Raw genomic sequence first — 17,181 nt, 5'->3', positions numbered from 1 at the left:
AATCTTTAACCTCTACAGAAACTACTTTGGTTTTATCCTTGGGTAGATGAGAAGAGAAGGTTTGGTTAGTGGAGAATTTAGGAGAGGGAGAAGGGGGTGCAGGAAGTGAGGAGGCAATAAACCACATTTTAAAAGGATCTATGGAGTCCTTCCCTGAGACTTCTGTTCCTATATCATAGAAATGGCTTAATGAAAGGGAAGAGCTCTGGGGAGCAGAGATGGTAATCTGTCTGACAATGGGGAGGGAAAACCCCTTTAGTAAAATGAATATATGGTTTTAAGAAACTGCAAGTACTAGTTGGAGCAGTCCATCCTTGCTCTTTAGTGGTCCACAGGACATTGGACCAACTATGGCATAAAAGCTCTGTATTGAGGGGGCATGACTTGTGGTTGACACTAGGCTCTTATTGAAATTTTCCAAGACTAAATGGTCCCAATTCACTAATGTCCAGTCTGAGAAGAGCCAGGAAGGACAGAGGTATTTTTGTGAAGTGAAGAGCTGTCTTTGACTTGGCAAGTCTCCAAAGGGTATAACAAGGCAAGCATTAAATGTAACAGCTTGAGGCAAAATTGACTTTGTTACATTAATAACTAGATGGTCAGCAATAGAGAGAGGAAAGAAGGAAGAGTAACAGAACAAAGAGTAATAGAAGCTTTAAATCTTTCTTAGCTTTAGTTTAGTAGGGTTTTCCCCTGGGACTATGGCCCATGACTCCAGAGGGTTCGGCACCTTTTTGACTTGGGTGTGAGGAGTCCATCCTTTTTCTGCTGTCCAGACTGCCATCTAAGTAGTTAGGAACACCACGTAAGGTCTTTCCTAGGCCAGTTTGAGCTTTTCCTTCTCTCCAACTTTTGACAAGGACATGGTCCCCAGGCTGGTGCTGGAAACTCTGGGGGTGGCACCTTGGTCTGCCCCAACCACCAAGGAAATACTTTGCCAGCTCCTGGGCATTTCCTTCCTTGATATGTGCACAAATCTGTGCACAGATCTGCATGGTTGCCACAGTATGTGAGGATCCTTTACCCTAGGTCGCTAGCCAGTTTCCACATTGCTAAGAGTATGGGCTTATTCCTCACACAGGGTTAGTCCTGACTTTTCACTCATGAGGCCGCCGCAAGGAGGCAGTGGGGGGCAACCCTCCTCACGAGAGAGAACCAGAGACCACCCTAAGAGGGGAATGGAGTCCCGGTATGGGCCACCAAGATTGTTAATAAGTAGAATTTTCAATGCCGCAAAAGAAGTAGCACTCGAATATAAATTTCCTCAGCAAGGCGATTTACTTCTATAGATGAGTGCAGCTCACAGATGGAACAATGGCAAGTACACTGAGTCTTGTCTTTTCAACATGACTGCAAGCTTTTTAAAGACATGAAGCATGGTTTATGTGTATTTTATAGACTTCTCATCCATACTCATAAAAGAGTCTAGTGTAGTATTCTACCCATAACAGTTGTATTACTTATTGAAATGAAATATTAGAACTAGTCATAATATTAAGAGCAGTACTTACTTAGACTAAGAGATAGGTATTGATGTCAACTACAGTCTTAAGATAATACTGGCAAAAAAAGACTCAAGGCTTGAACAAATATTCAATTTAAAAGTCTGTAAGCAAAGGGATAATCATAGTAAAAATTCTACTTTTTTGTTTAGAACTGCAAAGCCATCTCTAAATGGAACAAGTTAGATACTGCTCCAAAACCTAAATTGATGCATTACAATTTAGTGATATTATTTTTAAAATATCTACACCCTAGCTAATGATACAGAGCCTCATACTGGTTATATAGAAAACAGGCCAAATAAACAACATTCAAGACCTGCAACCTGACCATATCTGTTATTTCACAGATGCCACTGCCACATTTAGATGAGTCTCTTATTAGAAACAAGTGTGTATACTACAAGAAGCAATTTCAAGAAGTGCTTACCTGAAGTGGTTTATATATACACATATAGACTTAAAGGCCCTACTTATAATATTCCATTATGCAACGTATCTTCTAATTTTCCATCTCTCTAGAAAACACATTTCCTCAGAAACATTCTTTAGAAACTGTCAAAATTGATGTTCTCCTTAAATGCTTTAACACTTCCACCTTTAAAAGTGGGTGAACAGGCGGGGCGCAGTGGCTCACGCCTATAATCCCAGTACTTTGGGAGGCCAAGGCAGGTGGATCACCTGAGATCAGGAGTTTGTGACTAGCCTGGCCAACATGGTGAAACCTGTCTCAACTTACAAAAAAAAAAAAAAAAAAATCAGCTGGGCATGATGGCACACGCCTATAATCCGAGCAGCTTGGGATGCTGAGGCAGGAGAATTGCTTGAACCTGGAAGGCAAAAGTGGCAGTGAGCTGAGATCGCGCCACTGCACTCCAGCCTGGGTGACAGAGCAAGATTTCATCTTAAAAAAAAAAAAAAAAAAAAAAAAAAAAGTTACTTCTAACTTTAATGCCTTTACTCTAGTTTACTCATAATCATCAACAGGTTTGGAAAAATAAATACCTCAAAGCCTAAATTAGGCTCTCTTGTAAAAAGGATTTGTGCACCTCTAATACATGTATAAGATTGATTTGTAAAGGATTTCCAAAATTCCTATAAGAAATTAGTTGTTTTAAGTAGAGCCACTATTATGTGCCTTTAAAAAACAAGCTAAGCATAGTGCTTCTAGTTAACATTACTATACACTTAAACATTCAGAAGAGAGTAAAATCTCGTGTTTTTTACTACAATAAAAAATAAGCGGCCAGGCGTGGTAGCTCATGCCTGTAATCCCAGCACTTTGGGAGGCCGAGGCAGGCAAATCACCTGAGGTCAGGCGTTCAAGACCATCCTGGCCAACAAAAATACAAAAATTAGCCAGGCATGATGGCAGATACCTGTAATCCCAGCTACTCAGGAGGCTGAGGCAGGAGAATCACTTGAAATGGGAGGCAGAAGCTGCAGTGAGCTAAGATCAGACCATTGCACTCCAGCCTGAGCGACACAGCGAGACTCAATCTCAAAAAAAAAAAAAAAAAAAAAAAAGAGTAAAATAAACTAAAATCAGCCTACATATATATAATTAAAGATAAACTGATAAACAAAAACTGGCTGACACTCTAGTTACCTGTGAGAATCTAAGACAAGGTACAGAAGAGATAAGTTTGTACCTTTGTATGACTGTATTCTGCAGCCAGTAAGAAATTATACCTGGGTCTATCCTTTAGTAGGGTCTGTTCCATTATCTTTGGTATAGAGAATAACTGAGAGCAAACTGTATGAAACAAACTTCACACATCTAAGTAAAGGCTATCAGGCCTAAAAAAAAGTAAGGATAATTACAGGAGAGTGGCTACATTTATGCTCTTTTGGGTAAAGCTACTTGTCCCAACAGCTTCCAAAGTTATGCAGAGGCCTCATTCTGAAAACATTGTACAAACAGTTTTCAATGTGGTCTCTTAGAAGCATTAAAAGGACACATAGCAGGTCCTCATATTATGAAACTTCATGATATGCATTTGTTTCTGCTAGGAGCTTTTTTTTTTTTTTCTTTGAGACAGGGTCTGACTCTGTCATCCAGGCTGGAGTTCAGTGGTGCGATCACGGCTCAATGCAGCCTCAACCTCCTGGGTTCAAGCAATCCCCCCACCTCAGCCTCCCAGGTAGCTGGGACTACAGGTGCGTGCCATTATGCCAAGTTTTAAAAATATATAATTTGTAGAAATAGGGTCTCACTATGTTGTCCAGGCTGGTCTGGAACTACTGGGCTCAAGCGATCCTCCTGCCTTGGCCTCTCTAAGTGCTGGAATTACAGGCGTGAGCCACAGCACCAGGCCAGAAGAATTATTTTTTTAACAAGAATGTTGTGGCCATTTGTCCTAAAGGAGGGATATCTAAGTTTTTATAATGTAAAACATGTCCCTTGGAGCACTCCTGCTCCAGATCAGATGCTCAATCTCCCTTTTCTGCCCTGAATCCATGCTTTACCTCACTTGAATACAATTCATTTTACTCCCTCCCCTATTCCTGTATGCCCTCTGTCCCTGCCTCAAGCCCCAGGTGACTCTCTTTCTCCACAAAGCCAATGCCTACAATGTGGGAAAGCCAAGTCCCACAAAAAAACTTCCCTGACAGGTTAATAGTTGGAGGAGTTTGTGGAGTAAAGTATACCACAAACCACACATCATCCACCTCATTAGTGTCAGAGAAATAGTATATCATCCCCTTTTGTTCTTGTGAGGGTTTTTTGAGTGGACAAGTAGAAGAGTGTGGGGTAGATGGATCTGTGAACTCAACAAAAAATTTTAACTACTGACTTCCTCAGTGCCTACCTAACATCAAAGAGCTGTTCCACAAAATCAAGTACCCAGTCAAGCTAGTGGCAAATTTTTTATTGACTTGTTTTGTTTTAATGCAAAAGAAGCTGTGACAAGTTTGGTTTTTAATTTGTTTTTGTCGTTATCATGGGGAAAACTCATGAAGTATGTTGAGAACACCTACTCATGGAAGAAAGGCCAAGACTTCATGAGATTCTTCTTTAGTGAATAAATCACCAATGCCATCTTCTAATTACCACATAAAAAGGATGTAAAAAGCACCCATCAATCTAAACACTTTAGTGTTGTTCAAAATCAGCATACACAAAGTGTTTGCCTTGCTACAATGAATTATGTACTGAGGCCCAAATTTTACCAGCTATATAACTTATTTGCACCCCAAACCACCTAAACCTAACCGTGTGGTTGTTAGGCTACTATAAGCAATAACGATGTCACAGAAAAGAAACACACGAATGTAACTAGCCCACTAGCCCATAAGAATTTCTTTGAGGCAGATACAGTGCTGTGGGACCCCTAGGCTAACAGCATCAAAATCAATTTTTCACAGATTCCATCCTATAAGAATGACTCAAAGATCCACTAACACCTAAAGCAAAGCAGAGAATCTAATGTCACCACCTTGCAGCAATCCTAGATCTCAATAGAAAATATGTTACTAAAGTTGTATGTAATATCCTTATAAATCACAGTGAAAGTATATGGAACAGCAAGGTGAACCATACAGGCTGTTAATTCAATCTCACTACTTTCCATTACTAGAGAACTGGTCAGCATCTTCTGGCAGGATATTGCATAATACAGTCAACTGTGCTCTCCCAGCACTGCATGTGGCTTTGGGTCACAATGTGGATTATCTGTAAAATGAAACAGGTAGGGAAAGGCAAGAATCATCAAGACTATCACAGACCTTATTGAAAAAAATTAATATTAGTAGGCCTGTACTCAAGCAGAACTTTTCACTTTTGCCCATCTACTGAAGATCGCAAAGATCCTAAAGCAATATTGCTGATCCCATCAGTTCATAAGATCCATCCTTCATCACTGAACAAAGCTGCAAAACAGATCCAGCTTGATTCCGTCTATTTTACTTTCTAAGCCTGAGGACACACAACCTAGAATCTCGCACCAAAAGGCACTTCTAGTCCTTCAAAAATTTCCTTTAAGTTCTAAAACTATGAGTTCCTGAATGGTCTGCCATGAGGATTTATTTTGCTCAAGGCTGTGCTATGATATACACATAAGAAAATGTAAAGATCACTGCCTGCTTTACAAATTGATAAGCCTGAAGACTGAGAAAATGTAAAAACCTACTTTAAAGAAAGCCAACGGTCTGCCAGGTACTTTTACTAGCAACACAAAGCTGAAAACTATCACTGATATCAACTTATCTGAGCAGTTCAAAGTCACAAGGTAGGGGAGTGATCCCAAAGGACCAACCAAAATATCACAATAGTTCTGTTGCTTCTCTGTAGTTCTGCTAATTCAAAAAGTAACATTTTATAACCTCCAACACTTGGAACTACACATAGTAAGAAATGTGACTTCATCTGCCCAACCATTTGTTTCTTTCCATATTCCCTCCATGTTTTTTAATGGCACCACCATCCTCATGGTTCCTCAGGCTTAGGAACTCTGAATTATCTTCAAAGCCTCTCTTCTTTCACTTCTGCCAAGCAACCAGAATGTTTTTTGTTTTGTTTTGTTTTATTTTATTTTGTTTTGTTTTCCTGCAGCGCCTCTCTATGCTTGTGTAGTCACCTAATCACAGGTCCTCACCTAAAAACTATTCCAGCTACCTTTATATTTGATACAAATTCTATAAACCAATGTGTCTTCTCATCCTTTCTCCCAAATTAGATACAGTTGGGAATAGGTGAAGAGGGAAAGGGGAGGAGAGTTCTTATATGTGTGATCAAATTTTATAGCCATTCCAACAGAGCTGTTTAACAAACTTTTCCTGAGCAGAAGAATAGCTAGGCACAGAGCCAAGAAAAGAAGAGGCAATGATGGAAGCCAAAAACAGGTGAGCTACAATCTTTCCACTCCTACACAAAACCTGGCCCTACAGTACAAGCCTTTGCATATGCTGATAACTTCTTCCAATTCTTAATTTTGCAACATTCCTATATTCACAAACTCTGCCCCTGGGGTGACTTTTTCACTTCCCAATGCCAGTTTTCCTACTGCCCTCATAACCTTAAGCCTAGTCTCCCCTATCCTGAGACTCTTCGCCCAATTCATCTATACTCTAAAGGACTCTTCTACAAATCCTGTTCTCTTCCTAATACAAGAAACTATATAAGCAGATGCAAGATCTCTTATCCAGCTTCCCCAGAGGATTCTCAACATGAAGGCTACTTTTAATTTCCTTTAAGTTTTATGATCTTAGAGACCAGAACAAGGGGAGTGGTATGAAGAATGCTGAGAGTGCAAGTTGCTGACTGAAGACAGCTGCTGGGAATCCCCAAGTACTGTGGCAAGGGGTGTGGTGGTGACAGCAATGGGTTTAAGAACAACCTAGTAAGACTTCAAGATTTACTGGTCAAACAGACTCTACCAATAATTTCTGTACCTCCTCCATTTAAAAACTTAGTTCCAGTTATTCCTTCTCTATAGCCTTCTCCTTGACCACTCCTTTATTCCGTGTCATTTCCATGCATATGTATTTTATGTCTATTTTATTAATCTACAATCATGTATATATTGCTTTCTAAGTATTTCAAGCAACTTTGATAATGGTATCATATCTTGAACAGGACTGTAAGCTCAGTGAGGATAGGACTACTTCTTCTATTTTTTGGTTTCCAACCATGGAACTTAGGATAATGTATATGCTTTTTTATAAAAACAGGGTTTTTTTCCAATGACATATAATTTCCACTCAGCTATTCAACACTAACATTTTTAACTTTGAGCAAGTATGAATGTATGAAACACTAAGAGCTGTAGAAAATACACCCACACTTGATACAAAAGATGCCACTTATAGTTGGACCGAACATAAAATATGCTCCACCCAACCAACTATACTATTACACTGTAGTTCTTCCTTCGGGTTCTTTTCTTTATACTACATAAGCTGTGGGTCATTTTTGCTCTTAGCAACACTAACTACAGAAGCTAAACTCTAAATAAGTTTACTGTTGGGAATCTACTCTTCCCACCTACACAACCACTGGTTTCCCACACTGTCTCCAGTGTCTTGTGAGCAACTGCCCAATTACTGATTGTGGAAAGACAGCTTACACATTGAGGGTCCATTCTTGGCAGACACTGGGTTTTACTGCTGGTCCTCACTTAGCGTAATTGATTCAGGACAGTATCAAAAAGAGACATTATTACACAAGTTTGAAAAAGAGACTATTTAACAAAATTTAAATGTAAAAGCCCTGGTTATTGTGCTACTTTATAACAGGCAAGCATGTGTGACTTCGAGAGTACAGAATAATGCCTATTGAAATCAGGAAAACTTGGGAACTGACTAATCTCATTACACAAGTTTTAGTGTTTCACACATAAATTCTCAAAAAGTAAAATTGTCTATAAATAGGAAATGCAACTCACTTCAAAAATATAATCCACTGAAGCTAAAGGTTTTAGTGTTTATAACACAAATTGTTTCAAAAAGCATACAGTTTTTAAAAAGGCAACACCACAAATATTAGCATGTGCCTGAGAAACACATACTTAGGAAAACAACTCATGCATGGGTAACAGACCATTTTTCACTTTTTCAGTAGTGGTCTTTCTTCCCATTGGACTGAGAGATTTCAGCAGAGATTCCTACTTGGCTGCCACCCGCTAACTGAAACCTGAATGCGGCACAAACATAATTCATAAGCAAGAAAAATTATGGGCTAAATTATCACTCCCTTTGGCCATATGAGGGAGAAGGCAAAATAAGCATTGTCTTTTAAACTAAATATACCTTGTCCCACATATACCTTTATGCATGGATATAAAAACAATTTTGTGATTTATATTTCTCCATCCTTCTAGCTCAGTCACTGAGGGCTTTTACAGAACAACTGACAACTGGGGACATGCCTGCCTTCTTTTCTATCAGTAATATACAACATCAGATTGTCTTCTAATGAGAATCAACACTGTTAAAAAACCACCATATTTTATCTTAAAAGACTCAACAATTTTTCTGATAGTGTTTTTCTTTTATAAGAAAAACTATGCATTATGACAAAAGAATGCAAGTTAGTACCATTATGTTAGTATGGATAAGGAAATCTGTCATGACCTCATGGCATTATGCGCAACAGACAGATACATCTTCTGGCTATTCTGGTCAATCTTCATCAAAAAGCGTATAATAAAAATACAATAACTTATGTATAAAATGCAAATTTAATATCACTTTAACCTGAGCTGCACTATCAAATCATCTTTTTGATAGTGCAATAGGATTACTACAGTTCTGGTGAAAGAAAGTGCCTACTCCCAATACAACCCAATTCCTCCCAAGCACACTGAAAAACAGTAACTTGACTACTGTGGCAAGACGATAAAGAGTTAACTGTTCAAACACCTCATCAGACTCTCAAAATCTGCATGTTTGGGAGTGGATTTTTTTTAAAATACATTTTATTCATTGCAATTTAAAACCATACTTATTGATGTATTTTAACAATAAAGAATCTTCTCTGTGCTATGGTCTATACAAAATGTAGTATTATGTTAACTTCAAAGGTGGTAAGATGATTAAAATAAAAAGTTCAAGTAACGTGACACGCAGCAGCATTAAAGATACAAGACTGAACAGTCCCAATGCCTTAGCAGAATCCTTTTATATTTTTGTTACAGTGGGAAAGTCTTAAAATGAAATCCAGCAACCATAAGCACACATAAAAGCTTTTAAAATCTTTTCACAAGACGTTAGTGAAAGAAAGAATCATAAGAGCATTTTTATGGGAACAAAGGGGGCTTTACTTATTAAAATCAATACTATTGACCTTAAGGTATCATATTTGTAATGTTTTTAACTACTAAAATGTATATCTTACATTTAACAATTTCTGAAAAAGGACCTAAAATCATACCACGGGTTTCCAAGAGTCACCCTCACCCCTCAGCTAAAACCATCCCAAGAACCTCAGACTCTTGGCAACACTCAATCTCCACGGTGCTAAGTTAGAATGAACATGCTAAAGCATAATGACACAGAAGCAGGAAGTTTTATACTGAAACATGGCCTTGAAAATTGCCTTTCCATTATAGTCGCTGAAGTACTCATTCAGGTCCTCACTTCTCTCTAGCCCAGTGGTTCTCAACATGTGGCCCTGGGAACTGTAGCATCAGCATCACCAGGGAACTTGTTAGAAATGCAAATTCACTGCCCCACCCCACACCAACTGAATCAGAAACTCTGGGAATGGGGCCCAGCAATTTGTGTTTTAACTAGCACTACAGATTATGATGTACTCCAAAGTTTGGGAACCAGTCCTCCTTAAACTTTAATGTGCAGAAGAATCACCTGGGGAGCCTGTTAAAATGTAGATTCGAATTCAACAAGTCTAAGGCAGGGTCTGAGAGCCTACATTTGTAACAATTTCTAAGGTGATGTCTTCTGCAGACTACAATGCAAGAGCTTCTCAAATCAGTTGTTTACTGAAATTACCCAGGGTGCTCATAAAATACAGATTCCAAGGCATTACCCTAGACCAAATTAATCCAAATCTCAAGAGAAAGATTCAGTAGAATGTAACCAGTGGTTCGCCACGTTGGCTGCACATTAAACTCACCTGGGGAGCTTTTACTAATCCTGATTCCCAGGCCCCATCCAAGACCAATTAAATCAGAATCTCTGGGGTTGGGACTCAGGCATCCATATTTTTAATAACTTCCCAGTGACTCCAATGTGCAGCAAGGTTAAGAATGGCTGCTCTAGAATCTAACTGGCTCAACACTCGGCACAGTGGATCCCTTTATAGTAGCAAACAGGTTCCTAAAAAATAGCTATCTGGGCTCACTGACATAAATTCAAGAGCTCTGAGTTTGAATAGCAAAATGCAGTAAAGTTTTCCTCATGTCTTGAACCGGATTTCTGTGCACAAACCTGCCTGTACAATGCTCTCTGCAATTGGGTAGGTACTTAAAAAATGGCAGCAACAGTTAAGAATTTGTATCTATAGAGCCTGTTCATATATTGACATCCCCTCGATACTGAAACATATAGATGACTTGAAATTTCCAATAATCTTTCAGAGTGGAAGGATAACTAACTGATGGGTCTAGAACTTCTAAACTTAGAAAATGAGGATTTCACCAGTTACAGACATTGAGAGAAAGGTTGTGGAGATGGATGAAAAGAGTGTGCTTTTACATGAAAAGTTAAAATTGTCAAAAGTGCATCTTCTGGTGGACAGAGACAGGACCTGAAATACACTGCTCATGACATGATAATCACTGAGAGAAAAAATCCCAATATATCTATTTATGTCTTATGGCACTTAGGATAAACCCACACTAGTAAGTACACAATGCTGTTAAATGTAAAACAGAAAGACAAATGTGTGGTAGTTACTAAGGCACTCTTAAATGCTTAGTTATTTCCCTCCCATAACCAACAAGTTTTCCTGAATTTTCCACAGTACACCTCAAACATGAATTGAAGATAAATGGAAATAAGGCAGTCCACTTTCCACTTATGTGAACTTTCATTCTCCACTTGGTCATGTTCAGTGTCTACTCTAAATTAGCTGTTTTATAGAATACATGACATATTCAAGGTCTCCTAAATAATAATAGTTATTATTCTTCCACCACTGTTTCAACATATCCACAGTGGTCAAAAGTGTGTCCTATCATCTGTTTAATTCCATGAAAAAGAACTACAGGGGCTGGTCAAAAGTGTGTCCTATCATCTGTTTAATTCCATGAAAAAGAACTCCAGGGGCTGGGGTATTTGAAGAGAATACGTGTGCAAAGTGGCTACTGTTAAAATGATATTTTCAAAAGCATTTTCTGTATGAACTGGTCAAGCTCACTTTCCTTTTAAAATTCTTGTTATAGTCATTGAGTTAACCCAAACTCACTTTAAAATGTGTGAAAATAGCACCTCCTGAAAGTGTGTTCTCATATGCTTTGGAGCAATGGAGCGTGAATACTAAAACAGCCTTTGCCAAACTCATGTAACAGCTCAAGAACTAAACAGGAGTGAATTTTTGCAGTCCCATGACTTTGCAGAGCCAACCTAAGTATCATCCCAGGACTAGCTTTAATACATCACAGACATCCAAGAGAAGGCAGGAAAGTCACAAATAAGTGACTCAAACTAATAAATATTTCACAGATTTTTTTACATGGCAGTCTTTTCAAAATGAATTTTACTTCTTAACCAAAAAAATTAATTGGCTAAATAAAGGTGTGGACTTAGGATTTAAGCGTCTAGAATTAACACTATGAAATGTATAAAGATACTTATTGGACAAAGTGTTCTCCTGGATGCTCTTTCTTGTACTTCTCATGAACCAATGCCCAAAGATTAACCAAGTCTAAAAGAAAAATGCACAGACCACAAAAGAGTCATACAAAATTAAAGACATTTAAAGCATAAAAGCCAAAGAAAACAAACAGTACAAATGCACAATTTCCAGGACACTTTATTGTAATTTCCACTTTACATATTAATTTAATATTTTAGTCTAGGCAGAAGTGTTTATACTTATCCAATAGTAGTCCAATCCTCTAATCTCACAAAATGAAAAGGTGCAATTTTAAAAGAACATCAATCCAGGTATTTATGATATGGGGACAAGGCACACTTGTTGTAGCTGGAAAAGGGGCTGAAGTCTTTCAGTACGAGTTTCACTGAAATTTTTCTGTATTATTATTCTTGTTGATGCTAAGTACTCAAATAAAAGCAATTGCACTTTTTCTCATTCTGCCCTCTCTTGGTCTTTACATTCTGTCTAGCATTTAACTCAAAAAGTCAGTTTACACTCAGTTTACACATTAAAAATAAACCATATGCCCCATCTCCCACACATCCAAATGGACAGGGATTAGAATTAACCTGGCTTTTAGCTGTAACAGTGCTTTCTTAAAATTTTTCAACCACACACTTGAAGGGTAAAATAATTTGAGGTACAAAACCAAAGGAAACCATAACAATTCCTACACAGTTACTATTTAACTGTTTTCAAATCGTCGAGTATAACATGGATTTCTTAAAAAGTGAAATCAACACAAAAGCGAATGCATGCTTAATGTACAAACTGACAGTGGCTCTGTGGGGACAGCTCTCTTTGAATGAGCTATTACCCAGGCGGTGGAATGAAAAAAAAGAAAGGTCTCTTCAAATGTGAGGAAGCCGGCAGTGCGCTCGCTACACGAGAAACAGATTTTAACGGGTGTATTTGGATAAAAATAGGTAGTAAGGGAAAATGTGTTCTAAGAAACCTCCCCGTTCCCTAGGGCACAAGGAAATCCAGAGGAAAAGATGGGTACCCTTCTCACAAGCTCCAGAGCTAAGTTCCATCACTAACAGAAGTTGCATAGTTGTTATTTTTCGCCCTGCAATGGGATAGTAGTTCTCCATGTGCAAGGTACGCGGGGCGGGAATACTGGCGGGGCTTTCACTTGGGGTAATGGAAACCAAAGTGAGGAGAGGTCGACACCTTGAGTAACAACCCAGATCTCCAAAACCCCTGCAGGGTGAGGGGTGGTGGGGGTGGTTAAGGAGATAAGGAAAGAGTCAAAACTCCTCGAAGTTATCGCAAAGAGAAAGCTAACACCTCTGGGAGCCCCGGAGCCATCCCTTGCAAGCAGCACCCTGCTCCAAGTGTGGGGTGCCTGCCTCGGAGGGCAGAAAGCGGAGGGTGCCCTTACTTCAGTTAAGTGGCTCCGGGGACCCGGGCAGCGAGAGGGCAGGGGCATCCGCCGGCCAGGAGGCGGACTCGCACTTTGCCTCAACTCTGAGCCCCATCCCGAGCGCAAGGGAGAGGGCGGCAGAGGGCACGGTACTCACTAGGGCTCGTTGGTGAATCGGGGGGTCCGGGGCTGCTGGTATCCGTACAGGTGACAGTAGAGCACATCGAAGCAAAAGCAGCACATCTCTGCTGACACCACCATCTTCCGGGAGCCCGGCGATGAGGACGAGGCGGCGGACGAAGAGGAGGGTGAGGAAGAGGTGGCGGCGGCCGGGGTAGAAAGTAGGGTCCCCACTCCGCAGCTCGCTGGTGGCGACAGGGCGATCCCCCCGCCGCCGCCGCAGCTCTCGGGGGGAGAGAGGGTACAGCCGCTGCCGCTACCTCCTCCGGTTAGACCTCCCAGCCCGTTGAGCCGCGTACCGGCGCCTCCTAGTCCCAGCTCCCCAGCTCGGCACTGACTCTCTCCGCTGCAGTGGGAGGAGGAGGAGGCGCCACCACCGCCACCGGAGCCAGAGGGGGGCGAACTGGACAGTTTCTGCTTCTTCACCCCGCAGCAACCCGCCGCCATCTTGGAACAGTCTCCCCCACGCAGCGTTTCCGACCCATAAGTGAGGCGAGCTGGCGGCGGGGGCGAGCACGCTGCGGCCCCGGCCGCCGGGGGCGCGCCAGAGGCTGGCGGGGCGCGCGCGCGCCGCTCCCGGCCCCGTCTGCCTAGACACGCGGCTGCCCCGCGCGCGCCCCCGCTTCGGCGCGCGCCCCGCGCTTTCGCGGCTGGGTGCCTCACGCCTGTCCAGCCCGACTCGTGCCGCTTCTGAGCTGCAGCCCCAGCCCCAATCTCAATCTCTGCGGCCGGCATAGGATGGAAGACAGGAAGCCGATTAGGAAGGTGAAGGAAACAAGAGTCAGGCAGTGGCGAGTGGGAGCAAAGGGAGGAGGTGGGCACGCCTGGGAAGGAAGGAAGGAAAGGGAAACTAGTGGGGGCAGGGGGGAAGAAAGGAGAAAGTCCGAGGTAAGCATCCAAGTCCCAAAGCACAGCTCAGTGACCCCCGCTGCACGTAGTATTAATGGCACTTAAGGCCATTTACGTGGAACTTGAGCCACCTGGCCTCAAATACACAGGTTTCTGAACTGTTTGAGTGTGAGCAAGCAGGTGCCCGGAGCTCCACACCTGAGACCGCCCCTGTAAAGTATGTACAAAGCAGTCGGGGAAATGGCCACGCTGCGGTTTTTAATTCTAGCCTAAGTACACACCAGAGGTTTTCCGAGATTACGGTAAAAAAGTAATACTGTTTCCTTTCCTTATAGACAAATATTCAAGTCTGATTGAATCTATGTATCTTGTAGTTGCTCCCCCGACTTAACACTCCTAGCCCCGTGTAAACATTTAAAAGCTAAAAATAAAGTCTTAACCAATACTTCACTGGTTCAAAGATAGATACTAATTGTGCTTTGGGACTTGCAGTGGTGGACTTTTCTGGTTTTGGTTTTTATTTCTTGGCTTGGAAACAAAGCAATTAGAAATATTATCTGTAGTTATCAGATCTTAGAGATAAATAGGGAAGGTAATGTACTTAGTCACAAATTGAAATATATTGTTCAAGTATATAATTAGCTCTTAATATTCATTTTTTTAAATTTCTCAGTTAAATGCTTGGATGGATGAGGAGGCATATGAGTCAGTCCCTTTCTGGGCGCCTTAGTGCAGCTTAATAATAAAAATAATGACAATAATCAAATGCTAAAATTCATAGAAATGAACCTGACAGAAATAGCAAGTGTAAGTTATTTGCATTGTATCTACACCATGCTAAAACATCCAGATAAAGTCAGGTATCTGCATATTTAAAAACTGCAGATTGATTTTTGTCACCTTTTATCTACATGCGTGGGATCTTGCAGGTAGCTGGGGGCTGTTCATTCCCCTCAGGGAATAAAAACAAAACAATTTATTCTTTCAGTAAATATTGAGCCTCTGCACCATACTATGTGCACAACACTACACTTCTGTTGAAATCCAGGGAATGCGCAGGAAGTATGCCTCCCACTCTTAAAGAGTTTATGAATTAAGTCAGATACATGCATGTAATCAGATAAATAGCTATTGTACTATGTATTGAACACTTTTTAGGTGCCCTGTACCATGCCTCATCTTACCCCATAATCCTTCAAAATAAGATACTATCTCATTTTATCTTCAGAGTGATGCTCTGAGGTTACTCATTCACAGATGAAGCTATTAAACCTCAGAAGTAATTTGCCCAACATCACACACCCAGAAAGTGACAGAGCCAGCACTGGAATGCCAGCATATCTGATTCCAAAAACCATACCATAATCCTATATTGCCTCTCACTAAAAATATGTTATAACAAGGCTAATGATGAACAAATGATAGTGACATTACACTCCAGCAGGTGGGAACCAAGGTTAAACACAAATAAAAACTTAGTTTTTATGGAAAAATTGAGAGACACTGAAATATGTTATCAAGGAAAGATGAAAAATCTCCTTCCAAAAAGAGGTTTTTTTTGTTTTGTTTTCGTTTTTTTGAGACGGAGTCTCGTTCTTTTGCCCAAGCTGGAGTGCAATGGCGCAATCTAGGCTCACTGCAACCTCTGCCTCCTGGGTTCAAGTGATTCTCCTGCCTCAGCTTCCAGAGTAGCTGGGATTACTGGTGCCTGCCCCCACGCCCGGCTAATTTTTGACTTTTTGGCAGAGATGGGGTTTTACCGTGATCGCCAGGCTGATCTCAAACTCCCGACTTCAGGTGGTCCACCCGCCTCGGCCTCCCAAAGTGCTGTGATTACAGATGTGAGCCACAGCACCCAGCCCAAAAATATTTTTATGAGATAGACAAATGAAAGTCTGGGATGGTTAGATGCAGCCTAAAGACAGAAGAGATAGTTTAATCAGTCGGCAATATGTAATTTCATCCTCTCAAACTTCATCACTGTTAGAATTAACCTTATGTTTGAAGCAAATAATTCATTGTCAACTACTAATAGAGTAAAAGAAATGCATTAATATTTTTGGCTATGTTACAGAAGAGAAAGTAGATTGTTTTTTGTTTTTTTTTTCTTTTAAAGCACCACAACAACTGGTACGTTAGAGTGTTTTGTACGTTGTACGTTAAGGTGTTTTGTTTTGTACTTTGTCCTTAAGTGTAACAGCCTACCTTTTAATTTGTTTGAAACTAGATTGAATATAGTATCAGAAAATAAGTACCGATTTACTCCCCATTCCACTAAAGTGATCATTTCTTGAGTAAAAATCCAGAGCCATTTAATGACATCACACAACAGTTTAGCACAGGAAGCAAAGTAGGATATCATGGATGGCTGCTTCTGCTAGGGGAATTTAGGAAAGCAGAATGTAATCTCCCAATATAGAATTTGGCCAGTAGACAAGAGTCTAACGCCCCTACTCTTGTGAAAAATAGCAAGGAATCTTTAATAAGCACCAGTAGTCATGTCCTTAGTTCTGCATTTCATCTAAAAGACAAAGCACTATCATGGCTATCCTGCCAGGCTAAGGGACTGATGCAATGGGAAAACCCAAAGACAAGGACACCCCAGCTGAATTACAAAAATAGCTTTTCCCTAGAGGATTTTCAATTCTAATTCCAAACCTCACTAGCATAAAGAAAATAGACAAAGTCAAATATGATAATTGTAGAAAAGACATCATTACCTGACTGATGGGGGTTACTATTTAAGTAGTTTGTTGTATTGGTGGGCTAAAAGAGGGAAAAATACTAACCTTTATCTTTGTATTAACTTCTGAGCCTGGCTGGTCTCCCATACTAACCTTGAGCCTCAAGATGCTTTATAAATTCCTTGGCAAGTAGTGGTGGTGGTGGTGGTGGTGGTAATGTCTCCTTTAGGCCTTTGAGGAAATGCCTCTCCTGGCCTTGTTTTCTTGCAAAGTCACCACCATAAAAAGAAACATATTTCACTGAAACATAAACGAAATCCA

At 40.6% G+C, this 17,181-nt stretch overlaps 1 protein-coding gene across 1 annotated transcript in view; it reads right to left on the bottom strand.

Annotated features, from left to right (window-relative positions):
• Window positions 1-13,936, bottom strand: part of AMMECR1 (AMMECR nuclear protein 1) — a 127,933-nt gene extending 113,997 nt beyond the window's left edge. Inside the window, exon 1 of the mRNA XM_032250943.1 lies at window positions 13,305-13,936. Coding sequence (XP_032106834.1) covers window positions 13,305-13,774 — 470 coding nt within the window. The 5' untranslated portion in view covers window positions 13,775-13,936. The remainder of the gene's footprint in view (window positions 1-13,304) is intronic.
• Window positions 13,937-17,181: the final 3,245 nt, after the last annotated feature.

The sequence above is a fragment of the Sapajus apella genome, unplaced genomic scaffold (genome assembly GCF_009761245.1).
Source record: "Sapajus apella isolate SASKATOON/1434 unplaced genomic scaffold, GSC_monkey_1.0 scaffold73, whole genome shotgun sequence".
NCBI classification, from domain to species: domain Eukaryota; kingdom Metazoa; phylum Chordata; class Mammalia; order Primates; family Cebidae; genus Sapajus; species Sapajus apella.
The sequence above is the reverse complement of the archived record's forward strand: the minus strand, read 5'-3'. Positions and strand labels throughout refer to the sequence as shown.